Source organism: Oryctolagus cuniculus, chromosome 3 (assembly GCF_964237555.1).
Source record: "Oryctolagus cuniculus chromosome 3, mOryCun1.1, whole genome shotgun sequence".
Classification (NCBI taxonomy): Eukaryota; Metazoa; Chordata; class Mammalia; order Lagomorpha; family Leporidae; genus Oryctolagus; species Oryctolagus cuniculus.
Window position 1 is genome coordinate 51,289,817 of NC_091434.1, and position 27,652 is coordinate 51,317,468.

General features: G+C 36.9%; 1 protein-coding gene across 4 annotated transcripts in view; it reads left to right on the forward strand.

Moving 5' to 3' along the window:
* Window positions 1–27,652, forward strand: part of COL5A2 (collagen type V alpha 2 chain) — a 147,381-nt gene that overhangs the window by 72,064 nt on the left and 47,665 nt on the right. Inside the window, exons 2-15 of one of the 4 annotated variants that reach the window (XM_002712334.5) lie at window positions 17–238; window positions 4,002–4,015; window positions 6,192–6,224; window positions 6,872–6,904; window positions 8,651–8,704; window positions 14,055–14,165; window positions 15,481–15,558; window positions 17,791–17,835; window positions 18,776–18,829; window positions 19,228–19,281; window positions 21,076–21,129; window positions 24,309–24,362; window positions 25,968–26,021; window positions 27,033–27,077. In XM_002712334.5, coding sequence (XP_002712380.1) covers window positions 17–238; window positions 4,002–4,015; window positions 6,192–6,224; window positions 6,872–6,904; window positions 8,651–8,704; window positions 14,055–14,165; window positions 15,481–15,558; window positions 17,791–17,835; window positions 18,776–18,829; window positions 19,228–19,281; window positions 21,076–21,129; window positions 24,309–24,362; window positions 25,968–26,021; window positions 27,033–27,077 — 905 coding nt within the window. Of the gene's footprint in view, window positions 1–16; window positions 254–4,001; window positions 4,016–6,191; window positions 6,225–6,871; window positions 6,905–8,650; window positions 8,705–14,054; window positions 14,166–15,480; window positions 15,559–17,790; window positions 17,836–18,775; window positions 18,830–19,227; window positions 19,282–21,075; window positions 21,130–24,308; window positions 24,363–25,967; window positions 26,022–27,032; window positions 27,078–27,652 lie in introns of all 4 variants that reach the window. The other 3 variants (XM_070070485.1, XM_070070486.1, XM_070070488.1) reach the window with 3 other exon arrangements.

The following is a 27,652-nucleotide window of genomic DNA, read 5'->3' on the forward strand; positions in this document are numbered from 1 at the left end:
CTTCTTATTTCAAAAGGATATGATGAAGAAATAGCCTGCACACAGAATGGCCAGATGTACCTAAACAGGGACATTTGGCATCCTGCCCCTTGCCAGATCTGTGTCTGTGACAATGGAGCCATTCTTTGTGACAAGATAGAGTGCCAGGATGTGCTCAACTGTGCCGACCCTGTGACTCCTCCTGGAGAGTGCTGTCCTGTCTGTCCTCACACAACTGGAAACACCAATACCAATTTTGGTAAGAATGCTTAGGGTCAACTCAGAATTGATCTGGAGCTTCCCTTTATAGTCAGTGTTTTTCTCTCTTGGGGTTCAGCAAGCCAAGAAAATAATTAAGTGGCTTAGTAGCCTCTGGAGCTAATGATTTTTGCTTACACACTTTAACACTGAGTAGATGGAAACAATAATTCTTTATTCTGACAATATAGAAGTAAGCATGCAATTGGTATATAATGTCAAATAAAGAGTAAACTAGAGTGAGTTTCTAATTCAAACCTAGTGGTTTGAATGAAGTATGGTGCATTTAAGCCTACAATGATGCAAAGAAGGAGCATTTCCTTGTTTGAAATTGACAAAAAGAAGGTGGAAGGCATGCAAGAAATAGGAAATATTGTCATTTTTATCATTGCTCATTTTAATGGAATTAATAGACTATATCTAAATAAATCTATATCCAAGAGGTTGCAAAAGAATAATGTTAAGGGAAATAGTAGAGTTAATATATAAATATTTTAAACACCAGGCATACTAACATACCAGAAAAAAAGCAGATTCCTGCAGGTGTAATGAAGCATTTTATTTTCAAAAGATAACGAAAAATTTATAGCTCTATCCATATATAAAAAAGAAAGTGAAAGTCTGCAGTTAGCATGCAGCTCAAAGTTAGAAGAGCATCAACCAAATAAACTGAAAAGAAGTGGAGGAAAACTCTACAGAAAAAAAGCCAAGTCTGAAAGTGAGTTAACTGAAATCATACAGACATAATTTTAAAGTCCAAAATATAATTCTACAAAAATGAAAAAAAAATGACAAGGAGACAATAACCTAAGTAGCCTAATAAAAATAAACAAACTTGAAAGAATCACAAGAGACCCATTTACACAACTTTATGTTAATAAGTCTGAAAACCTATACAAAATGAATAATTTGTGGCAAAATATAATCTACTCAAACTAATTTAGATAGAGAAAAATTGAGCATACAGATTTCCCTAAAAAAACAGAGTCATTTGTAAAATAGCTAGACTCTACCAAATGTATAGATGGCAGTTGGTTCTACAGTTGTGGAAAGCCATTAAAACTGGGTGATTTTAATACTTTAAAACCTCTTCTTGAACATTGAAAAAGAAAAGGCAAACTTAAGTCTTATTATGAAGGGAGTATTATCATGTATAGCAAAATGTAATAAAGATCACATAAAAAGAAAGCTCTGGACTGATTTTATACATTTTTGTTGAAAAATCCTAAATAAAATTCTGTCTACTAGCATCATAAAAGAACCACTCATGAAAAAGTGGAGATTATTCTACAAGTTTCAGAATAATTTAGTATTAGGAAAACTATTAATAAAACTAATCTTTAACAGACCTATGAAGACAAAATATATGCTTCTACCCATAAATGAAGTAGAGGTATTTGACAAAGATCAATATTCTCGATAAACAGTTAGTAACTTGGTGATAAATGGATATTTCATTGACATGATAAAATATTTACATTTTAGCTAAAAATCTTTACTATGCTGAGTACTAAAGTGTTCTTCCTAAACTCAAGGGATAAGACATGAATGTCTACTGATACCACCACCTAATCATAGCCCTGAATGTGCCCAGTTTTTAAAAAAGAAAAATCTGAGATTTAGAAATCTGAGATTTAAAAATCAGAAAAGAGGAGCTAAAAGTAATCATTTACAGAAAATGTAATTCTGTGGTTAAAAAATCTAAGGAAACTGAGTTTAAAACTTACTATAAAATAGAAAGATGTAATAAGACAGTACAGTATAAAATTAATAAGGGAAAATCAATAGATATTCTATGAGTAAATAATTACAGCATAGAATGGATAATGGGAATAAAAAACCTCATTTATAATAGTAACAGATACTTAAGGATAAACTTAACATTAGATATATAAGATCTTGCTGAGGAAAACCTCAAAATACTACTAATTCAGATGAAGACTTAAAAATTTGAAATGTCCTATTATGTCTCAGTTAGATTGACTAAATATGATAGGCACATCATTCTCAATAAGTTAATAGTCTGAACGTAATTCCAATGGAACATATAACACTGTAAGAATTCAGCAAGTTTCAAACAAAAAACTTATGTAGAATAAGCAAGAAAGACTAGTCAGGAAAACTCTTATAAAGAATAATCAAGTGATGACTGGTCTTCCAAGATTTACATATATTAAAAGGACTCATTAGTTTTAAAAAATATGGTCTTGATGCATTAAATATTTTTAAAACATTGAAGTATATTCAAATATCCATAGTCAATTTTTGTATGATAAAGATGGCATCCTAGAAAAGCAGTTATTTTCTATGTCTTCTTGGAATAGCTAGGCATTCATCTGGAGAAACCAGAAGTTGAGTAAAAATCATATCTCCTAATTCTAAATAAATCAATGATTCAAATTTGAAAATTAAATCATGTAGTTTGAAAGACAACTGGGAATATTTCTTTGTATTCCTAAAATATAGAAGGCTTTCTTAATGCTAAGTCAAATGCAGAAGTCATAAAACTAAGCAAAGTAAAAGAAAACCAACTCACTTATGATTGCCATCTTTTAAATTAAAAAATGTAAATATTCATGAACCAAAACACCAATCACTTCATCAAAATATAGGCAAAGGAAATTAGCTAATAATTTTTACAAAAGGAAATACAAATGGTTCCTCAACATATGAGAAGACTGTACAATTTCCCCTTAATACAATAAATGCGCATTTAAATCACACTGAGCTGTCATTTTCGCCTATCGGATTGACTCAAATTAAAGGACGGTACATTGAGTATCACTGTATGTTGCTTGGGGAGAAATCTCTGCATTGATTGTGGAAATATAAGGTAGTATAACCTCTCTGAAGGGGTAGTAACAATATGTATCAAATTGCAAGTGCCTATACCTTTGGACTCAAAAAAGATATTGAGTTTATCCTACAAGCAAACTTCATGTGGTCATAAATGGGACCATTATTCATCACAGTATTATTTGGAATTGCATGACCATCCATCCCAGCCCGCCCAGGTAAATTCTAATATATATAGATTATCCTGGCGTAATAAATAGTAGCACTCCTTTTCATTATTAAAACTGTCCTGGCTGGGTACGAAATGATACCCTTGTAATAGCCAAAGGTTAGAAGCTATTTTTAGGCCTCTTATGGGGACAAATGAAAGTGTAGTCAACTCTAGTAGTTTAAAAAATAAATCCTTTAATATTTTATTAAAAAACAATTTGGGAGCCATATACTGAAGGCTTCGAACATTTAAAGATCTGTATGATAAACAGACAAATGAACAACAAGGAAAATACAAAAATGAACTTGAGAACAGTGGAGAAGAACAAATAATAGTATTCTTAAGGACAGAATGAGTTTTTTTTTTAATTGCAAAATTATAAACATTTAATATATTTTTTATTTTGAACCATGTGAATGAAAAGCCATGCTCACCAAAAGTATTAGAAAAGCAGAGAACACTGATTAAACATAACTCATTATAGCTTTAATAGTTAATTTATAATTTAATTAACTTAGGTTCTGTATAAACATTATGAAAAATATTAAACCATGCTAGAATTTCCCAAAAGGCTGCACTGTTTTACTTTTTATGTAAATACTGATCTGAAACCACTTTTGAGTACTGCCTACCTGTGATAGGGTGATCTGTTTAAGCTAAATTCTGATTCTTAAGAAACCCATTATTGAAAATATTTAACATATCCCAAATAGTCATTTCTCCACAAAATAATATGTTTTTTCTTTTCTTTTTATAGCTAGAGGAAGAAAGGTAAGTTTTCCTTTGCAATGTCTTTTTCATAAGAATTCTTTCTAATACTATCCATGAAGAACTGTGCTCTGAAATGTTTGCATGCCTTCTGTCCAGTACATAGAACTGTACACACACATCAGGACAAACACGTGAGCACAGTTCATCCACTGTGCTTGTAGATTCCTATTTTATTTGTCTTATGGTTAAATTTATGTTTTGAAATTTGTTTCTGACAGAAAGATGCAAACTTTGTAGGGATTAAGAATGTGTTCTATTAATCATCATAGTCCTTACACTTTCCGTTATGCTTAGGATGTGTTTCTACCTTACACATTGTAGAAGCACAGTTAACAGTAGATGGAAAAAAGAAGGAAGGGTAGGTGTAAGTCATGGGGGAAGGAAGAATGTTAGTGCTACTTCACTGGAGTAGTGGTCGCTCTCCTGCTGGTTGGGGAAGTTAAGATCCAAAAATTACCTGAAAGTGTTACCGAACACACATTTCTTCTGCTATTTCCCCTCCTCCACTTCCAGGGGCCTGAAGTCTAATCCTGGAAACTAACTTCACACTCAAGAGGACAAGGGCGGGGATATCCAGATGCTGCTACAGCTGGCCAGTTTGGCCATGTGTCAGCTGGACATGGATAATCCCATGGAATGAATAGGGTTCCTTCTGCCTTAGCAGTGCTCTCAGTTTTCTGGTTATCTTAACAGTAAGGGCATCTGCTTCAATCTGATCCAAATGGAATGGGCATGGAGATCAAGAGAGTGAAAATGGCCAGTGAGTCCAGTTTTCATGGCAGATACTAGACAGATTAGCAGCTAATTTAAATTTTTTTTTACTTTTACAAACAGTAGAACTTTAATAAAGTGATTTATCAGATAATCAGACAAATGATAGTGATGCTATCAGGGAGAGGCCCTGGCTAGCTGTACACTTTTGGGCTCAATGGACAATATTATACATTTAATATAGAATAAATGTACATGAAGCTATTGACCTTTGAATGGACATCAAAAAAAAAAAAAGGATTGCAAATACTTGTTACATTTAACTGAGTAAATTGAAACTAAAAAATGAATCTAGGCTTTAAACAAAGTAAATAAATATATGAAAGATAGATAAAGGGGTAGGGAGGGAGCATGGGAGGGAAAGATAGAAGTATTTGAATGAGGGAAAAAGAACCTAACAGAACTGCTTTGAAATAATCAATTTATTCAGTTAGTAAACAATTTACTGAGAGGCAGCTGATAGACTGTTCATTTACTGCTTTTTTCAAAGGTAGTGTGGGGCAGGTGGGCGACGCTCATACTTACATGTACTTTAAGATGTGACAGCCTCTTGTGTTATTTTTGACTTTCCAATTCAATTAATTTTTTCTACATTTTTCTCAGATACCAAGAATTATCTAATTAAAATTCAGATATACATGTTTTTAATGTTTAGGTAGTTTTTCCTAGCATGCATTTTCTTTACATTGTTTATCACAACTATTTCTTACTCAAGTCCATTCTTTGGATTTGATCTGTATAAAAATTAAAGGAAACAATTATACATTTCACCTATTGAATTTTTTGTCTTTTACTGAAATAGTAATTTTTCCCATGAAAAATTTCTGGTTAAATATACTAAAGTTGGTTAAGTTTGTTTTTTACTTGAAAAATTATTTATGTATTTTAGGGGAAGAGAAAGGAGGAGAGAGAGACATACACACACACAGAGAGAGAGAGAGAGAGAGAGAGAAAGAGAGAGAGAGAGAGAGAGAGAGAAAGAGAGAGAGAGAGAGAAAGGAAGAGAAATGACTTCCATCCACTGGTTAACTCCCCAAATGTTGCCCAATGCTTCTGGGTCAGAGCCATGGCCAGGATCTAGGAACTCAATACAGGACTCACATGTGGGTAGCAGGAACCCAGTTGTTTGAACCATTACCAAAACCCACTAGGATCTGCTAAAACAAGAAGCTGGAGTTAAGAGCCAGAACTGGCTGTCAAACCCAGATACTCCAACATGGGACCCTGGCATGTAGCTGGCATCTTAACCGCTACACTAAACAGTACCTCTCTTTTCTCTTTTTTTATGTTTCTCATACATAAATCCACACTTTTACATGACATATACTAGTGTAATATGTTCCTATCTAATACATGTATAATATTGTATTTTACTAATCAAATTGTTTTTCTTTTAACTTCATAGGGGCAAAAAGGAGAACCAGGATTAGTGCCTGTTGTAAGTATATGTTTACATGCTGTTTTAAAGTTAACTGAACTATAGTTATATATTATTGTATATTGACATACTTTCAAAAAAGGAACTTCATTATTCTATAAATTTTCAGTATAACAAAAGCAAGTTAAAATAGATGAATTATATAATATAATATTTAATGCTCTATATTCCTGACTTCTGTAGTCCTATGACTAAAGGTAGAAAATCATAGTTTTATAAAATTAAATGTATTGCATGTATATATATATCAAGTGATAGTATGAATGAGTAGAATAAAACTTTACAAATATTTATATCTTCACAATACTGTGATGGAGGCTGTTTCATAATCACTGTTACCATTTTGCATCTAAGGTTCTATGTTAAGGAAATGAGCACAGAGGATTAGTAGTGTGAGGGTTTGAATGCAGTCCTCTTGGCTCCAGCATGGGTACGCTGCATCACCTTGCCAGCACTTCTTCCTGTATTAGAGTTCCAATTATGTACTGTCTGAACTCATAAGGCAAGGAGTAAATGGGCATCAATGCACGGCATTCATTGGCTTAACAAAAGTTTACTCGTGCTTTTGTTAGTATTCTTACTTGTCTTGCCACTGACTTTTCTGAATCTGTATAAAATGTTAACAAATTATGTTGTTTATTGTTCAGGTCACAGGCATACGTGGCCGTCCAGGACCAGCAGTAAGTAGTTTCCTCCAATATTCTTGGTACTCTCAAGTTACTTGAGGTGTTGAGAATCTTTACAGATATTGCATCCATGAAAAGACAATAGAGTATAAAATGATGAGGTTTTAGTTCTTGAAACATTTTGCATCAAACAATGTTCAAGTTTAGGCATTCCTTTATGGTGATGAATGACACAGTGGGTGCTTCATTCTGAAACTGAGCAACCTTATTTTTCCTCATGTGTTAATGTTATTATTGGTTCTATGGAGGTCAAAACAATCTACTCTTACATTGCTAATTTTAGATTTACCTTGTTCATTGAAATTAGAGCAAACTTGTTTCACTATGATTAAGGAAGAACTATTTTTATCTGTTCAATGAAAATATATGGTATATTGCATGTATTTTGAAAAATCATATACAGAATAACATATTTCTGGTTTAGCATAAGAGATTAATTATTTCAGGGTTGGAATATTAGCAGCATTCATAGGTAATTAGGTATGTAATACATACCCCTCATGTGAATTTTAAAACATATCAAATCAACTAAATAAAATAATAATACAGTTTTTTTAAAAGATTTATTCACTCATTTGAAAGGCAGAGTTAGAGAGAGAAAGAGACAAAGAGAGAGAGGTCTTCTATTCACTGGTTCACTCCCCCAAATGGCTGTAATGGCTAGAGTTGGGCCATTCCAAAGCCAATAGCCAGGAGTTTCTTCTGGGTCTCCCATGTGGGTGCAGGATCCCAAGAACTTGGGCCACCTTTTACTGCTTTCCCAGGCCATTAGTAGGAGCTGGATCAGAGTGGAGCAACCAGGACTTGAACTGTCACCCATATGGGATGCTAGCACTGCAGGTGGTGGCTTTACCTGCTATGCCACAGTGCAGACCCCTATAATACAGTTTTAACAGATCTACTGTGGTCCTTATGAAGGTTTTTACTTAAAAAATTCTGTTTTCTATGATTGAATAAATGCAAATCTAATCTTCATAATATAATGGAAATTCTCTTTTGAAGAGAAATAAAATCCCTCTGGCAACTGTCATTTCCCAGGGAGAAGAAGAAAAAGCCACTCTGTTAGCACAACAATATCACTTTGAAATAGAGCAATCATTGCTATTTCAATGGAGGAATAGCTACAATTATCATTTTGAAACTTTCAAATGAGTTTTAAGTATAAAATGAAAAAAATATGCAACACTGTATATCTAGGGGAAAAAAAACCATGTTGAACCTTAATAAGGCACTGTGGACTAGGAAGCCTTTCTTTCCATTGCATTCACCTCTAACTTGAGCAGTTAGGAACAATTTGGGATATAATGTACCAGTTTGAATGTATATATTCCTTCTGATAATTGTTAATTTGTGGTTGGTGCTTTTATGTAGTTCTCAAAATTTGAACTTATTTTTATGCCCATGATTTAGGGATAAAAGCTTCACTTGGGAGAAAATAATAAATGATCCTTAAAATCTTGCAAATACCAGTTAAGCTTTTACACTTAAATTGAACTCTGTGACACTAGACCATGGCAGATAATTTTTACAGGCCTTTAAGGGTCACTGTAAAATAAACAGCCCTTCTTTGTATAGAAAACTTTTATATGCACATGATATTATTCTCTACAGTCTTCAACTAGACTCAATTAAAAAGTGTGATATTACTATTATCTTTTTTTTTTTATCAAGCAAACATTTAAAACTAAGATACCCAAAGTATAAATGTTTTGAAATCATAATCATCATTTTCTGTTTTAGGGACCTCCAGGATCACAAGGACCAAGAGGAGAGCGAGGCCCCAAGGGACGACCTGTAAGTCAAGGAAGCATTCAAACCTTGTTCCTTAATGCATCTGGTGAAGGTGCACTGTCCCTCTTCCACCTTGATTAAATGTTAGCATTCAGAGGAAATGATCATATATAAATGATTACTTACTGTCTAGTTAGATAACTCAAATGATATTTCTTTGTCCTTTTTGAGGTCTGTAGGAGTAAACAACTGGATAGAGGAAAAAGAAATTAGTAGAGAATGAACTTTTCTTTCAAGTGGTTGTGTAACAGATTTATTCCTCAGGTAGCATTCTTCCTTTTTTCATTGAGCAGATGCTGCAGAGACATCAAAGTGGTAATACTGAAAATCAGCAAACACATTACCCAGAATAGTAGCCATCTTTAAATTGAAGTGATGATCTTTATGCCTCTTGAGATAAAACATAAGAATTTTATTTGATATATATGAACTTCTTTTCATTACCCGTCATATATAGAGTAAACTTGTTCTCAACTCTTAGGAGTACATTTCTTTTATTTTTTTATACTTCACCCCTAAAATCTAATGTCTAATGTCTTTCACATATTAAATAACTGGGTTAATTTGTTTATAGCTATTATTGTCCTATTTCTAATATTTTTAAAAAATAGGACATGTAAATTAATTTTGAGATGGAGAGAGAGACAGAGAGAGTAGGGAGAGAGATCCATGTACTGTTTCACTCCCCAAGTGTTTATGATGGCCAGGTGTGGGCCAGGTGAAAGGCAGGAGCCTGGGGCTCAATCCTGCACATGCCAGGGACCCATGTAATTGAGCCATCACCTGCTGCCTCTCAGGATGCATACCAGCGTGAAGCTGTAATTGAGAGCAGAGCTGGGACCCAAAAAATGCACATCACAAGCAGAGTCTTAACTGCTGCCTGAAATGCCTCCTGCTGTTTTGTTTTTCTTTATTAAAAAATATTCTTGGCTTTGCTTATCTAGCAGATTGTGTTGCTATCTTGAACATTTGGGCCTATGTACATTTGTCTTTCCCTTTTATATTAAGCATTTTTAAAAACGTTCCTGGGTGCTTATATTTGTATTATGAAAGAGAGATCTCCATCTGCTAGTTCGTCTCCCAAATACCCTCAACAGTTGGGGATGGACCACGCTGAAGCTGGGATATGGGAACTCAATCCCAGGTCTTCTACTTGGGTGGCAGGGTCCCGACCCCTTGAGCCATTGGCTGCTGCCTCCCAAGGTGCCCATTAGAAGGAAGCCGAAATTGGGAGCAGGGTTAGGATTTGAACCCAGATACTCTGAGATGGGGTGTGGGTATCCCAAGGAGCATCTTAGCCACTATGGTAAATACCTTCTCCAATCTTATGTTTCAATCAGAAAACTTCATGTTGTCCACTTTTCTATCTAACGATATCTACTAAAATTTGACTCTAAAATGGATTTAAGCCTCCTGAATATGTATTTATTCATATCTCAATGAGAGAGATAGGAACTGACATTCTGGCACAGTGAGTTAAGCCCTGCTTGTTTGAAACTGAAACCCCATATCAGAGTACTGGTTTAAGTCCCAGATGCTCTGCTTCTACTCTAGCTCCCTGGCTCCCTGCTAATGTGCCTGAGAAAGCTGTGGAAGATGGCCCAAGTATCTGGCCCCTACTATCCCCAACGGAGGCCAGGATGCAGTTCCTGGCTCCTGGCTTTGGCCTGGCCCAGCCTCAGGCATTGCAGCTGTTTGGGGGAATGAATCAGTGTTTAGAAGATCTCTCTCTCTCTCTCTCTCTGTCTCTCTCTCTCTCTCCTCTCTCCTCTGTCAACTCTCCTTCTCCTCTCTCCTCTCTGTCTGTAACTCTGGCTTCAAATGAATAAAACAAATCTTAAAGAAAATAAATAAGTGGAAGAAATAGATGAATACAGAATCAATGGACAACTTTGAACAAATAAATGAGGTAAAAAATATTTTAGATCATGTCCCTAGGTACTTTTGGTACTAAGTTTCATCTTTGATACTGTTTTATGCTTGTACTTATTTAACTAAATAAATAACATAATGTCAATGTTTTTCTCAAATGGAGCTAGAGTCAAGGATGGAGTCTATAGGTATGTGAGTGATGACAGTGCCCCAAATAAGTTGGACACAGCCATAAGGATGTCCAACAAGGCTTCATTCAGACTGTTTTATATCCCATCCTTCATTGCTGTTCTGTGGAGCTTCCTTACTGGTATTGGTAGCTTAAAAACTGCCAGTAGGTCTCCAGGCACCTGCCCAAGGTCTGCAGAGAGTCTGGTAGAAGATGATAGTAGTTGGATGGAGAATGGGTGCTCATGCAGAAAAGACTTTATATCAGGTACTTGTACATTGTAAGAAACTGGGTCATATTTCCAGGGGGTGGGGAGGAAGTTACCAAGGAAATAATTTCAGACTTCCAGAATTCCTGGTTAGGATCCAATAAATCTCCTCTGTGACTCTTACTTCTCTTCTCTTCTCTTCCTGACTTGACTTAGCTTGTGATGTCATCCATTTCCTGTCTTGGTTAGGCCTGTGATAATGTGAGTGGAGTATGAGTGTTTGTGTATGTGTGTAAGGAAAGAGTGGGGAAATAATTATTCATGAGCAATTAACAAAGACTATTGTAGAAGATACCAAAGTAGGAAATCTGTTGCTCTTTTTAATCTCATTAAGCATGGGCATGATGGCAAGTATTTAACAACTGACTCTCTTAAAATTTTTGTCCTTTTTGATTTATAGCTTCTGCCGATTTTCCTGGTGTAAATAGTCCCAGAATCTGATTTCAAGCTACCAGTATGATGCGATAGAATCTCTATACATAGAATGTTTTGCCTCTATTCCAAGCCTTCTAAGAACTGCTTAGCTGGAGTAAAGTTAAGATTATCACAATATAGGGTGGCACTGCAACCATAAATACCCCTTTCTTCTGTTTACCATCACAGAGTATAAAAGGCTCACAAAGTGTACAGCAGAGTTCCTCAACCTCAGAACTATTGGTATTTCGGGTTTGATAATTCCCTATCCATTGTAGGACATTCTGCAACATTCCTGTTTTCTACTCACTAGATGCGATGGTCCCCAACACCCATTCATCTGTGAAAACTAATATTGTCTTTTGATATCATCAAATCTGGGCAAAATTGCTCTAGATTGAGAGCTACTGATACAAACTCTCATGAAACTCTCAGTACCAGCCAGTGATCATTATGGGGATCTCACGTCACATGTCCTCAGTTTTAAGTGCACTGTCCAAGTAACTTCACCGTGACAAGCAACAGCCTGTCAGGAGATGGACAGTGTGCTGAGCCCCAGTTCTACAAGACACCTACCCTCTATAGGAATCAGTTTCCTTATTTATAAAACATGAAAATAAACCAATTATCAGTTCTAATATTTTATCATGTACATGTGAGAATGGGGGGAGGCATAAAAGGGAAGATAGAGAGAGAGGCTATTAACCAGCAGTAAGTAAAATTCTAGACTATTCTGTCAGTCTTTTCTACTTGTGGACGTCTACACGTCGCCACCTAGTGGCAATCTACAAGCATTTTTTTATTGTAGATTGCTGTCTGAGATTAATGAATATTCTGGGGGATGGGAGGTGATGATGATAATATTTATCTAAAAATAAACATTATATGATTCATTTTAGTTGGAAATATAAAAACATTTAAATGGATTCTAAAATTGTGATTTGTTTTAAATATTTTCCAATAAATATTTTTGTATACTCTAATTTTTTTTTCTGATGGGCAATTTTGTTTATACTTATTGAAATTTGGATAGTTGTCATATATTTATATTAACTTTAATTTCAATTATATAAGATTATATAATGTAGGTTATTTAAAAAGAATTCCATCGGCTGGTGCCGTGGCTCACTAGGCTAATCCTCCGCCTTGTGGCGCCGGCACTCCGGGTTCTAGTCCCGGTCGGGGCGCCGGATTATGTCCCGGTTGCCCCTCTTCCAGGCCAGCTCTCTGCTATGGCCTGGGAGTGCAGTGGAGGATGGCCCAAGTACTTGGGCCCTGCACCCACATGGGAGACCAGGAGAAACACCTGGCTCCTGAAGAAAAAAAAAAAAAAAAAAGAATTCCATCAAAACACAGACTGGATTGTGAAGTCTGAGAAAGTAGATTTTTCTCTTGATCAGATTTGAAATATGATCGTTCATCACAGAAGGCTAGAGAGGGACACAGCCTGTGTTGAGGTTTAACATACCGAAACTTCTCTTTGCTTTCACTGACATTGAGTATAGTGTGTTTTATCTTTGGAAACCTCAGTGGGAGCAGAGATTATCTTTTAACTCACTTTTTGTATATAATAATACTTGATTATCAATTAACATTTGAAGATTGCAAAAATACTATGAGGATTTTCCATACAAGGTTCTATGAATAAGTCAGACGATCCATTAATATCTACATTCATATGATCCAGCACTCCTAGACAGCAATTTAAATCACCCTCTATTATGTTTAATGAAAAGAGTAAAGTGAACTGTCAGTGATTTAGGAGTTATAGGAGGTTTGATTTTTAAAAGATGAGAATAACTTTCTGGCTCTTCTTGGTTAACAAGCCAGAAAATATTTAACAAAGACTGCTGGGGACGATGAGGGTAGGCACTGAGCATTTCCAGAACTGAGGACGTGGCAGTTCCCCAAGCAGTCTTCAAATGGGCGTTACGAGAAGGGTGGGACTTGGCTGCTGGAAGTCATTGCTCATGTCTCTGAGAACTAGACTTGGCTGGGTAACAGTGCCTTTGCCTCAGATTTCTCCTTGGTTTAGTCTTCCTCTGGTGGTGGGAAGGAAAATAAACAGTGCTGTAGTTACAGTACTCAAGAGGACTGAAATGTGAAAATGGCATATTTATATATTGAGTGCCTTCTGTGCACCAGGAGCTAAACAAAACATTAAACATTTATAGTTGAAAATCACCAACAAATTACAATTAAGGGGCCCTCACATTTTCACATTTTTGTTTTTTGGCAGAGATGGTGGTGAAGTAGGCACATAACTAGTTGAGTTATAATCCAGAGATATGAATTTAATTGTGTTGTTCAAAAGATAATTTTGAACAACCAGGCTCAACTTAGGAGGCTCATTTTAGAACCTGGTGAACTGAAAGTCATTGTATGATTATTTCAAGACAGTTGACTCCTAGAGATTTAACATATCAAGTAAAATTTCTCACCGAGACTTTATCCCAAGATGTAGTTATTTTCATCGGTGCTGAAATTGAGTAGGTTACAGTAGGTGATAAAATTGCCACTTATCTTTAGACGAATGGACACTCCATGTCCATCAAGAAATCTGTGCTTTTAGCTTTTTGCTAAGTACATATTTAGAAGTGGGTTCTAATATCTATGGCATGTTTTCCCAGGGTCCTCGTGGGCCTCAAGGAATTGATGGAGAACCTGGTGTTCCTGGTCAGCCTGGTGCTCCGGGGCCTCCCGGACACCCGTCCCACCCAGGACCCGATGGCATGAGCAGGGTGAGTTGTGTACATTGTCCAATGCCATATACCAGATGTACATTATTGTCTTATTGCTATGATTTAAAACTGTGTCACTTCAGATACTCTTGACTATAAGAACACTTAAATTAACACATTGCTGCCATAAACAACAATAAAACTAATTACTCCACAGTAAATTATAGCATTTTTAAAGTGCTGCTTCAAGTTATTTGTAGGTTTCAATATTAATTCTGGACTTCATGTAATTTCTGACGATTCTGAAGGACCAGTGACCCTTCCCTTTGTGAACTGAGAAAAGAGATGTATTCCTTATTCTTTGCTCTTCTCTGGGCTCTCACTACTGACAAAGCCTGTGCTGCACACCAAGAGAGGATGACTCATCCATGATGATATCTATGATTCTTATAGATCTCTATGATATCTAGGAAAGGGCCACTGAGTTAGCACTAATAAAATCCATCTAATTATTCCTTAGATTTTTATTTTCTGCCTGAAGTAAAATACGACGAAATGTTTTTCTACATTTGCAACTTTGAATTCTTCCTGGCAGACATAGGGGTTTTGCGACTAGATGGCATAGCATAGCAGACAGATGGAGCCTCAATGTGAGTTTTGTTTTACAAGAATTCATACTTCTGTTTCTCAGCTGATTGCAGAAGAAATTACCAGACTGTTTTTTAAACAATACACTCTTATTTCCCACTAAAATCTCGAAATTAGCATTAGCACCGGAATGAATATGAATCATTCTGGTCAATTTGATTACTTAGGTCTCTTAAGTGAAAAAGAGAGTAGGTGAAATAGTTTGCAATTCTGACACATTCAGAGATTCATGAAAAGGCTTATGAAATTTTTATCAGCTTACATAAATCCAAGTTAACATTGACTTGCCGGAGCAAAGAATAAAGAGTACCATCTAAATAGTCAGAAATAGAATCTGGAATCTCTAGCACGACTGTTTTAAAGGCATCATTCAGGCTTTCCTCAAATGTTTGGCATGTTCTAATTGTGGGGGGAAATCAGATGAAGATATTTAAACATGAAATCAATTAGACTGGCTAAATATTTATTACAATGATCCATCCTTTTACAAAATGTGGGACATCTGTCCCACTGCAGCAGCTGTGCTGAAGCAATGTACTTATAAAAGCCTCTGGGGAACAGTGGTCCATCAAAAACACGTACAGTAAAACCAACTTGAATCTTTTTCCATGCTTTATAGTTTAGTGGTTAAAATAAGAATTCCAGAGAATATACCTTTCTCAATTGTAAAAGTATGCTGAAGTATGTCTTTTACTATGGAAATAATGTCTTCACCTTGCCTTTCTAGCCATTTTCAGCTCAGATGGCTGGGTTGGATGAAAAATCTGGACTTGGGAGTCAAGTAGGACTGATGCCTGGCTCTGTGGTAAGCACATATTTTACTGCTAAGCACAGAACATATGAAAAAATAGAGGCTTGAGTTAGCCAATCAGGAAATAACATGAGTCTTCTTAAACACCGCCTTTCTCCCATTTCTCAAACCTGCTGTGTACAGTTGAACCCCGAGTGGTGTTCTGTCTATCACTATGCAAGGTATTTTTTGTATATTTCATTAATATTTGAAGGAAATAAACAATCTTAGGACATGGAACTATTGCCAAAATAAAAGCTGTACCTTTGTAATTAAAAAAAAAAAACAGTTTTATGGTGCTGATTAAAAACAGTGATTTTGCAAACTTTTGAAATTGGAAATAGTTTACTATGTCCATTTTTATTGTTCCTTACTTATCTTAATAGTCCCTGGTTGCCTTATGCCAATAATTCTGTAGTTTCCTGACTGGGCTTTCTCATCAACTCCATGTTCTGAATATCTTTACTAGCCAGAATGATATTCTGGGCAAGTGCTTTAACCTGGGTATTTGGAGCAAAATGAATCATTGAACAAATTAACCCTTTTCAAATTCTCCCATACTTTTTTTTTTTTTTTTTTTTGCTTCTAACTTAATTCAGAAGTATTCCATATTAATGGCATTTCATGTTATCAGAGCTCATATGTGAAACTTTTTATCCCCATCCTATTGCCAGCATTATGAGTACCATAAAAATTGTATAGTTAAATTTTTTAATTTTTAAAAAATTTATCTATTTGAAAAGCAGGGTTGTAAGGGAGTTAGAGGGAGACAAACAGAAATTTCCCATCTGCTGATTCACTCCCCAAATATCCAAAAATCTGCAGTAGCCCAGACTGGGCCAGGCCCACGTCAGGAGCTGGAACTCAATCTGGGTCTCCAACATGAGTGGCAGGAAGCAAACAACTTGATCCTTCAACTGTTGCTTGTCTCCAGGGGTGCGCTTCAGCAGGAAGCTGGGTTTGGAAGTGGTGCTGGCACTCAAAGCCAGGTGCTCTACCCTGGGATGTGGGTATCACAGACAGTACTTAATTGCCAAGTCAAATGCCAGCCCCTGAATAGTTTTTAATTCACTGGTAGTATGTAGTTCATTGATTACTTTGGAATATTATTCTGAGAGTTATGAGTTTTGAGCCTATAAAATGTTAAATTACATATGTGTTTATTTTTTGAAGGAGATTGTATTTTCTTACTAACTGAAATCTCTAATAAATTTAAAGTAAAATGTTAAGTGTTTTGCCATAAGAATGAATCTGATTTTAATTATCTTAAAGTGTGATATTTAAAAATTATATGGCATGTATTATCAGATAGTCAAATTACAGTTTCCCTTTCTTTGTTCTGTCTCAGCAAATTATTTCATGTTTAAATGAGGAAATCCTGTGCAGACACTTTCAATTTATGTTGTAAAAGAAATAAATAACCCAAAAAATGCAGTACCCTAGAAAACTTTAGGTTGACATTTAAAATAATGTAGTTAGACTTTTAATTCAACTTGATCCTTTAAGTAGTAAGAGTTACCCTCTTTAAAGCTTAGAAATTTTTAAAAGATTTATTTATTTTATTTGAAAGGCAGAGTTATAGGAAGAGAGGGAGACTGAGAGAGAAATCTTCCATGTGCTGGTTCCCTCTTCAATGGCCGAATCTGCTGGGGTGGGCCAGGCAGAAGCCAGGAGCCAGGAGCCTCCTCCTGTCTCCCACATGGATGCAGGAGCCCAAGGATCTGGATCTGGGCCATCTTCTGCTGCTTTCCTAGGTGCACCAGCAGGGAGCTGGATCAGAAGTGGAGCAGCAGGGACTTGAACCAGTACCCACATGGGATGATGAGCGCTGCAGGCAGTGTTCTAACCCACTGCACCACAAAGCCAATCCCCAAACTGAAGCATTAAATAGGGAGTTTGATAAGTAGTTTATGACTGCCAAGATTTTTCTTTATTCAGATGTCCTAATTTAAAAAATCACCCTTTAAACATGCAAGTGTTCCTAAAGACTCTGGGTGTGTCCAGGAATGTATTGTTTATTTCTCTTTATGACACAGACTGTATGCATAAGATCATCCCAAATGTTGCCCAGGCCTTCCTATTCTTGAAGTGAAATGCTTTCCAGATGATTGCAGATGGAGAATATCATCATCTAATTATCCCTCACTGTCAAATCTTCATTTTTCCAGATTCTAAAATTAAACATGTTTGAAGCATGACCTAATTGTTATGGATACTATGCAACTTTTATTCTCATTTGTTTTTAAGGGTCCTGTTGGTCCAAGGGGGCCTCAAGGTTTACAAGGGCAACAAGTAAGTTTTTAAAACATAATTTAATTGCACACTGTAGAGAAAAAAGAATGCAAGTGATGTCTACGTTACATGACTGGGTTGTCCTTTAAATTGTGTATTGAAATACTCAATTTGAATAGCTCTATTAAATATTTTTTTCACATAGAAGTATTTACAATCGTTTTATCCATGGGTTAAATTTTTATCATTTGATTTCTTTCTGTGGTTGATTTCCAACACCATGATTATGTGCCTTTGCTTCTGAAATAACATATTATTATCTCATTTCATGATGAAGACTATCAAAATTGATTATAAGCCATGTGAGGCTATTAAATCAGCCCAAAGAAGGCCATCGCCATCTGGTGTTGTTAGAAGTATCAGTCAAGATGATAACTCCTTGATATCTTTACAAAGAACTTAATGCTATGAACTTTCTTTCCATGTCTGTCAAATACCAAAATAATATATAAAATTATCATATAGAGCTATTTTATTTATTGCAGAGATTTAATAGACCATTGGAAATAACTTTTCAAAATGAAAATCTTTAGATTCCTCAAGCTTACCACATTGTCCTCATCACATTGTGTGGAGTTTTATTTCAAGTTATTGGTTAATAGAAAAGGTAGCTGGTGATGGTGATGAAGATGATTATGATGAGATAATAATGGCTACCATTACTTGAGCTCTCACTGTATGCCAATACTATTCTACATCCTTAATATTCATTAATTATATGGACTGTCATAACATCCTAATGAAATAAATACCATTATTAATCTCATTTTTCAGATTAGGAAGTAAAACTCAAGACAGATTAAATAAGTTGCCCAAAGTCACATAGCTGGAAAGCTCCAGAGTCATTTGGCTAAATAACTAGTCTATATATTGTAGAGAATAGAATATTTAGTATTATGATTTCCTTTGGTTTGTATATTCAAATTGTTCTCAATTTTAGGGTGGCGTAGGACCTGCAGGGCCCCCTGGTGAGCCTGGTGAACCTGGACCAATGGTAAATGTCAAGTAAGCATGTAGACCCAGTTACAAATGGGTCCACCATTATAATAAGGTCATGAATGATATATTTTCCAAGGCCCTCCCTAATGTAGCAAGAAATGACAATCCAGTTTGGGAGTTCTGTCCTGTGGACTGTACTTAAGCTATATGTTCTTTGTAGCAGAATATTTCAATTTACAGGCTTAGATTATCATCAGTAGATTGTCTTGAGCTATGTACATTTGTGCATTTAAATATTTTTCCCTATTGAACACATGACTGAGAGATACAATAAATAATCTAAACATTAACCAAACATTTCTATGAAAATGTTCATTTGTCTCGATAATTTTGGACTTTAACATTGCTGGTAGAGGTAATATTCTTTTTTCCTTTAATTTGCTTTGTCATTAGGGTCCAATTGGTGCACGTGGACCAGAGGGCCCTCCTGGGAAACCTGGTGAAGACGTAAGCAACCTTGCTAATTTGACTTGGAAGTTAGAGGTTTAATAAGGACCCACAGTGTCCAGATGAATGTTCTGTATTAGTTTCCACTTCATTTTCCCACCCTCTTAGCCTCCACTAAATTTAATCTAAACTGGAGAACTCAGAATGGAATTTCATAAAAATCTAAAAGGGCTCTTAACTTTAATAATATTACAATATTAGGTAATGTCTCTCCCATGTATCAGCTGGATTTTAAGATTTTCTCCATGAGATAATAGAACTGTTGTCAGAATAGGTACAATCTCTGCTGATGGAACCACTGAAATGAACTGACAGAAAAAACACATTACTCTGATGGCAGAACATCATTATGAGGTCTTAACTAAATGGGATTTTAAGATTGTGTTAGCTGTACCATGCCAATATGGCTCCCCAATGCTGAAAAGTATTTTTCTTCAGTTGAATTTTTTTTTTTTTTTTTTTTTTTTTTGACAGGCAGAGTGGACAGTGTGAGAGAGAGACAGAGAGAGAAAGGTCTTCCTTTTGCCGTTGGTTCACCCTCCAATGGCCGCCGCTGCAGCCGGCGCACCGCGCTGATCCGATGGCAGGAGCCAGGATCCAGGTGCTTTTCCTGGTCTCCCATGGGGTGCAGGGCCCAAGCACCTGGGCCATCCTCCACTGCACTCCCTGGCCATAGCAGAGAGCTGGCCTGGAAGAGGGGCAACCGGGACAGAATCCGGCGCCCCGACCGGGACTAGAACCCGGTGTGCCGGCGCCGCAAGGCGGAGGATTAGCCTGTTGAGCCACGGCGCCGGCCGCTTCAGTTGAATTTTTTTAAAGATTTATTTATTTATTTGAAAGTCAGAGATACACAGAGAGAGGAGAGGTAAAGAGAGAGAGAGAGAGAGAGAGAGAGAGAGGTCCTTTATCTGATGGTTCACTCCCCAACTGGCCGAAACGGCCTGAGCTGTGCAGATCTGAAATCAGGAGCCAGGAGCTTCTACTGGGTCTCCCACATAGGTGCAGGGGCCCAAGGACTTGGGCCATTTTCCACTGCTTTCCCAGGCCATAGCAGAGAGCTGGATGGGAAGTGGAGCACCCGGGTCCCTAACCAGTGCCCATATGGGATGCCGGCATTTTCAGGCCAGGGCATTAACCCACTGCGCTATGGCGCCAGCCCCATCAGTTGAATTTTTAAAGTTAAGACTCAGCTGTAGGTTTTAACATTAAGAATGACTCATCAGAGAACAGCGGTAATAACACATTTGCTTTTCCATAGTATTTTCTTAGTGATACCAAAATTTATGATAAAACTAAGGATAGGCCAAATATATACAAGTTTTTTCTTTGTGAGTCATAATATGATTAGGCAGATTGTATTGAACTTGTCACAAGAAAAAATGGCTCTGGTAGTTCTTGGGTAGTTTTTTTTTTTCTTTATTCACAAGAAAAGAACTGCCAAGTAGTATTTTAAGACACAATGTTTTAACTCAATGCCAGGTTGTCCTACAGGATCTCCTAGAATGTATGTGTATTTATGTGTGTGTGTTCCTGTTTGTAAGTGTTGGTTTTCATAAAATGGTGTAGTAGATAAGACCAGGATAGTTTATATCTGTTTCTTCTTCTGTGTAAACTAATGAAAGCTCTGCAGACCATCTTACAGATTGCGTTGCTTTCAGAAATGGAGTTTTGTTTTGTTTAGGCTATTCCACATAAGCTTTCTAAAGACATTTGCAATGTGTTTGTCATATAAATTTCAGAGAATAGCATTTTAAACTCTCTTCAATTCACCCCTTTCCTTTTTCCCCCATAAAGGGTGAACCTGGCAGAAATGGAAATACTGGTGAAGTGGGATTTGCAGGATCTCCGGTATGTTTATACTTACCAAGACATAAAGACAAACTTCCAGAAATAAAAACATTGAAATTAACTTGCAATTCATTGTTTGCATATTTATTAAACACTAAATAAATGCAGGCAACAGAGCAATGTTCCACTCTATCAAAATGTAAAATGACATAGGACATTTTGCCAGAGTTATAATTAATTCCAATTACTTTCTTTGCATTGGCACCATATGAGTAACCCCCTTAAAGCCAGAGTATTACATTATAATCTAATTTGGATACTCTCAAACTTAGTGTTGAATTTTCAAAAACTAAGAACTTTTTTTTAAAAGTTTTTATTTATTTATTGGAAAGGCAGAGTTACAGAAAGAGAGAAGAGGAGAGATTGCACATGCTCGAGAGAGAGAGAGAGAGGGAGAGAGAGGGACAGAGAGAGAGGTGTCTTCTGTATGCTTGTTCATTCCCCAAATAACTGCAACAGCCAAGGTTGGGACAAGCCAAAGCCAGGAGCCAAGAGCTTTCTATCGGTCTCCCCCATGGGTGCAGGGGCCTAAGTAGTTGGGCCATTCTCCTCCCCTTTCCTAGGCATATTAGTGGGAAGCTGGATCAAAAATGGCGCAGCTGAGACTCAAACCAGTGCCCATATGGGATGCTGGCTCTGCAAGCTGCGGCTTAACCTTCTGCATCACAGCACTGGCCCCAGAACTTATTTTTTTCAAAAGAAAAGTCATCAGCCTAATCCATAGACAATTCACAGCTCAATCTTGTTTATCTTTTACTTTTTAGTACTTTAATTTTCTATTTGTCCATCATATCTGAAATAATAGCTTGAAAGAGAGATTGTAGACTTGTTTTTGTATGAGCTAGGAAAACGCATTGTGGCTAGGGTGCCTATTTGCTCCCTAAACCTTAATGTTGACTGAAATTCGTGATTAATGTTCCAGGCCCTAAACTCTGATGACACAGTTTTGCCAATCCTCCTAACACGAATTGCCTGCCTTCCTAAAACAATTTTCTTCTCTCTTGGCTCACTAAAAGGACAGGTCTCTGGAAACTGACTCCAGCAGAGTTTAGGACCTGGGCCACCTGAACATTCTCTGAATCCACCTTTCTGTTGTCACTGGCATTGCTTCACTAGGCTTTCCCCTAGGGTGTGCTGTACAAGCAATACAGAAAACCAGAAAATGATAAGCAAGCAAAAATCCTCCTTAAACATTCCTGCTCCTAAGGTTTCTCTTGCCTAACAGCCCCTACGTGGATCCAGCCTCCTGAAGTGTTTCCTATACGTTTCTGATGTTTCTACCATTCTAAACAACAGCACTGCATTGTTCTATTTACCTCCTGAAAATTGATGGGGTTCACTGCTAGGATTTTTTTTTTAACAAATGAATGCTGATCTTTTAAGGAAATTAACAGGGCTCCAAAGATTATTTAGTTTTAGTATAAAGCCTTCTCCCATCTCTCTGTTCTCTTTTCTTTCCTCCCCTATGAGCCGGAGAAGTAAATCAGACAAAGACATGAGGTTTAGTCATTAGCACAGATGTCCTTTTCAACAAACCCAGGCTTGGGCCTCCAGTGTCCCGCCGCACATCATGCTCCCAGCATGCGTCCTCCATGGGGGGAAAGGTGCCCTGCCAGCTCCGCACAGATGCGCTCTGTGAGCTAGGACAGCAATGTGCGATTGCACTGTGATGACAGTCCTGGGTCAGCACAATGAAACTGTTTTTATGAGTGTTAGTACATTTGGTTCATTCTCTTGTTATGTTAGGGATATGTAATGGCATGGGAATTTGCCTCACAGATCATAAAATCTGAAGTTAACTAATTATTTGGAATAACATAGCTCGGTAATTCCCCTATAGGCTGAACTGGATATGCACTGAGTTGCCTGAGCAGGGAGGAGGGAAGAGAGGCAAAGCTCAGAAAAAGGGAGGATTTCAGGGGGATTCTTAATGTAAAAGAATTCCTAAGCAGGGTTGTGTCAACAGAAGAATTGGTGGGAATTCATTTGTTCAGAGGACATTAATTCATGTACTCTAACTGTGAAAGTCTCCCAAAACACTGAAGAAATACTTTCTAGGCAAAAGTTCACAGAGGAATTATTGCTTTGATATTATCATAGGATTTTCATTTATTGAGTTTTCTGTTCTTTTAGTAAATAGTGAATGAAGTTTATGATGTGTAGAGAAGAAAGATTTTGCCATCTTATGTAAGATTGTACTAGGATAAGAGAAGTTCCATGAGAAAAGTTTGGATAAAATGTTATTTGAGTTAGAAATATTAAAGCATTTTTTTCATTCACTTGTTTTTCTAATTGTCATTCATTGAATGCTTGCTACCTGGGCTAAGCTAAATGCCAGGATTATGGTGATTAATAAATGATTAATACTTGATAATCATCGATAGTATCAGTTTACAATATCAAAGAGCTCAGTCACCAAGTGGCAGTTGGAATGACAATGCATTGCAAAACCAAACACAGGCAATGAGAATAAGAAAGTAATTGTCATTGGATATTTGTATGTTTTAGGAGAATATAAGGGAAGTGTTTCAAACACCATTTCAAAATAGTCATACCATTGAATTTGATTTTCTGTCGCATTTCTAGTTAATGTTCTTTGATGGAAAAATGCGTAGAATTATCCCAATTCTGAGTCAGGAAACCAAACCATTCTTGCATTTTCTGACCTTTCTATTCTATTGAATATTTTATTTCTCCATTTAGTTTCCTAAATAATCTACCAAGCTATTCATGAACATTTTGTTAAGACTTCCCTGATAATACCATCCTTTCTGTCATGTTCTGTGGTCAGTATTCAGAAGTTTAAAGGAAATAAAAAGAACGTTGGCTTGCTACAAAGGCATTCATTCTTCTACCACAACTGAGCGTGTTGATTTATGCTTATGCTCTTTTTTTCCCTTATTACTAATTGTGACACAATTTATCATATTTAATTTTGAAAATGTCATCAAATCAAAAACCTGGTATTAATCTATGTCTTTGTTAAGTCATGTTTCCATTTCTAATAGCGTTTTGCTGTGCTAATTTTGATCACAGATACATTTTGACAGGTATCCTGCTTTTTTTCTTTAGTTGAATGATGAAAAACTGTGTACTTGATAAAACTGGAAAAGCTCTATATTAAGCAATTCCTGTTCTTATTAATGACTCTAAAATGCCTTGTCTGTTTTTCCCCCTAGGGAGCTCGAGGCTTTCCTGGGGCGCCTGGACTTCCAGGCTTGAAGGGTCACCGAGTAAGTTCAGTCCATCGTCATCTTAGATGCTGTGGCTTATGGAGTAGGATCTGGGGCACATCAGCTTCAGAATTTTTGCAATCCCATTTGTTAGACATCCTTAACTTGTTGTGGTTGCAGTATTCACCTGTGACCACCGAAATCACGATACTTTTTCACACTTCTCTGGAATTTCATTTATTTCTATGAAACAATATATGTGGATTTTTCGCTGTGTGCCGGGTGCTGTGCCATAAAAGAGGGTACACTGCTGAAAGAGCAAAGTCTCAGACCTGCAGCTTCAGGCTGATAAGAGGCACAGTTAGGAAAACAGGCAACTACTACATGGTAGAGCAAGCAACATGATACAAGCACGGAGTTCATTAGGTTGCAGGAGGGACCTAGTCAACTTGCACTGGGGAAGCAATAACATGATTATTTAATAACTCAGTGTAATTAATATGTAGCTATATCTATATTGTATGCATATATAGAATCCATCTATCTGTGTGTATGTCTGTCTGAAAGCAGTGCTGATATTTAATCAGTATATACCGACTAGCCTCTGTTTTGAGCAACAGAGTTCTTGCTGTTGTACTAGTTACTAACTGCATTTTTCCCTTGGTATTTGTGGGAGACACAAATATACATGGATACTCAAGTCCCTAATATAGTGTTTGCATCTAATTATTGAACATCCTCCCATATATTTTAAATCATCTCTAAATCATTCATAGTGTTGAGTGAAATGTAACTTCTATGTAAATAGTTGTTATAGTATATTTTTAGGGAATAATGCCAGGAAGCTAAGCCTGTCATATTCAGTACAGACATAACAATTGTAGGCCTAATTCCATAGTACACATGAGCAACAACGGAACATTATTTTCAATTTTTTTTTGGTGGTTCTTTGACTTATGGCTTGAACCCTGTGGATACAGAGGTCCAGCTATTTTGTGAATGTCAACAACAGATATAACTCATATTTTATAACATAAACTCTGCCACTGTGTATTTTCTCTATGAGTTTTTTTTTAAGATTTATTATTTTATTTGAAAGTCAGAGTTACAGAGAAAGGATAGGCAGAGAGAGAGAGTTCTCCCATCCAATGGTGCACTCCCAAATTGGCCGCAATGGCTGGAGCCACGCCGATCTGAAGCCAAGAGCCAGGAGCTTCCTCGGGATCTCCCACGCTGGCACAGGGGCCTGAGAACTTGGGCCATCCTCCACTGCCTTCCCAGGCCATAGCAGAGAGCTGGATTGGAAGTGGAGCAGCAGGGTCTTGAACCTGCATCCATATGGGATGCTGGCACCTCAGGCCAGGGCATTAACTGGCTGTGCCACAGCGCTGGTCCCTCTCTATGAGTTTTTATTTGTAGCTATAGATTACATGTCCATGAAGTCAAAAAAGTTTGAAGGGTGATAATATTGCAAAGTAAAAATGTTATTTAGAGGTGAAACCACTAATTTTCTTTAAATAGATTTTCCAAAAAGTTGAGAATTTGGGAATATTTTGAACAACATTAAACTTGAGAATAGTTTGTGAGCTTATTTTTTCTTCTTTCTTCATGATTTTGAGAACTGGACAAACAGGATATCAATACTGATTTACATTTTCTTTACAGGGACACAAAGGTCTTGAAGGCCCTAAAGGGGAAGTTGGAGCACCTGGGTCCAAGGTAATTCACTGTATAGTACCTTGGTGTAACCTCACCGTGTCATTTCAGGTCTGCTTTCAGCACCAACAGATTTTTACTTCCATCCTAAATAATTCTAGAGAAAAGAGTAATATAAATAAATGATTAGTTAAATAAAAATGCCCCTGTAATTTAATATCTTTTAATTCCAAGGAATCCCAGTCATTGTTTCTTCCCAAAATGTATTTATTTTTGTAGGAAAAAAAATCAAGGAAGGATAAAGAAATTTTTCGCGGGAAGCATCATGAGATAGACTTGGAAAAACATTTTGTTTCAAGTTTCTTATTTTAAGTTATGAAAAATTACAGGGGGTAGAAATTAAAGCAAACTTTAGTTTTGTTTCAGAAATATTAGACATAATTTTAATTCAGATACAGACTTTTTTGAGACTATGGTTATGTAAGGCAGTTTCATCATCTTATTTAAATCCCCAGTGTTATTTAGACTTACTCCTATTTATTTGTTTTCATTTATTTTAAAGGTAGACACACACACACAGAGAGAGAGAGAGAGAGAGAGAGAGAGAGAGAAAGTAAGACAAAAGAGAAAGATACCTACTATCCATTGATTTGTGAGTCTGGGCCAGGCTGCAACCAGGAGCCCAGAACTCAATCTGGGTCTCCCACATGGGTGGCAGGGACCCAAGTATTTGAACGGTCTCCTGCCTTCCAGGGTTACATTATCAGGAAACTGGAATTGGAAGTAGAGGCAGAACTCAAAACTCAGTCATTCCAATATGGGAGTCATCCCATGTGACATCTTAACTGCTGTACCAATGCCTCCCCTTGTGTACAGCCACTTCTACAGAAACTCAGTTTTCATCCCATTGTTCCATTGCATTTTGAGAAAAGGTGGTAAAACTGAATTTTGAGATCATTAATTGAAGCTAAGCTTTTCTGTTGTCCTCTTCAAAATTATACACACATGGAACAAGTGATGTGAATGTCAATTGTAGGATTCTCATACTGTCATGTAATCTTATTTTTGTATTAGGGTGAAGCTGGCCCGACTGGTCCAATGGGTGCCATGGGTCCTCTGGTATGTATTGATTTCTTTGCTATTTTTTTTTTGTTTTAGAGATGTCATTAAGAGAATTTTTAAATGAAAAAAAACAAAAAAGATATCTGAAGAACATGAAATAATCTTGATAACCTGCTGATTAACAAGTAGAAGAAGAAAATTGCTCATTTTGAATGGAAAGGGGCCCTTCCTGCATTTCATTGCTTTTATTTTTATTTATTTATTTATTTATTTATTTATTTTTTGACAGGCAGAGTGGACAGTGAGAGAGAGAGACAGAGAGAAAGGTCTTCCTTTTGCCGTTGCTTCACCCTCCAATGGCCACTGTGGCTGCGCACTGCGGCTGGCGCACCGCACTGAACCAATGGCAGGAGCCAGGTACTTCTCCTGGTCTCCCATGGGGTGCAGGGCCCAAGCACTTGGCCATCCTCCACTGCACTCCCTGGCCACAGCAGAGAGCTGGTCTGGAAGAGGGGCAACCAGGACAGAATCCGGCGCCCCGACTGGGACTAGAACCTGGTGTGCCGGCGCCGCAAGGCAGAGGATTAGCCTAGTGAGCCGCGGTGCCGGCTCATTGCTTTTCTTAACTTATT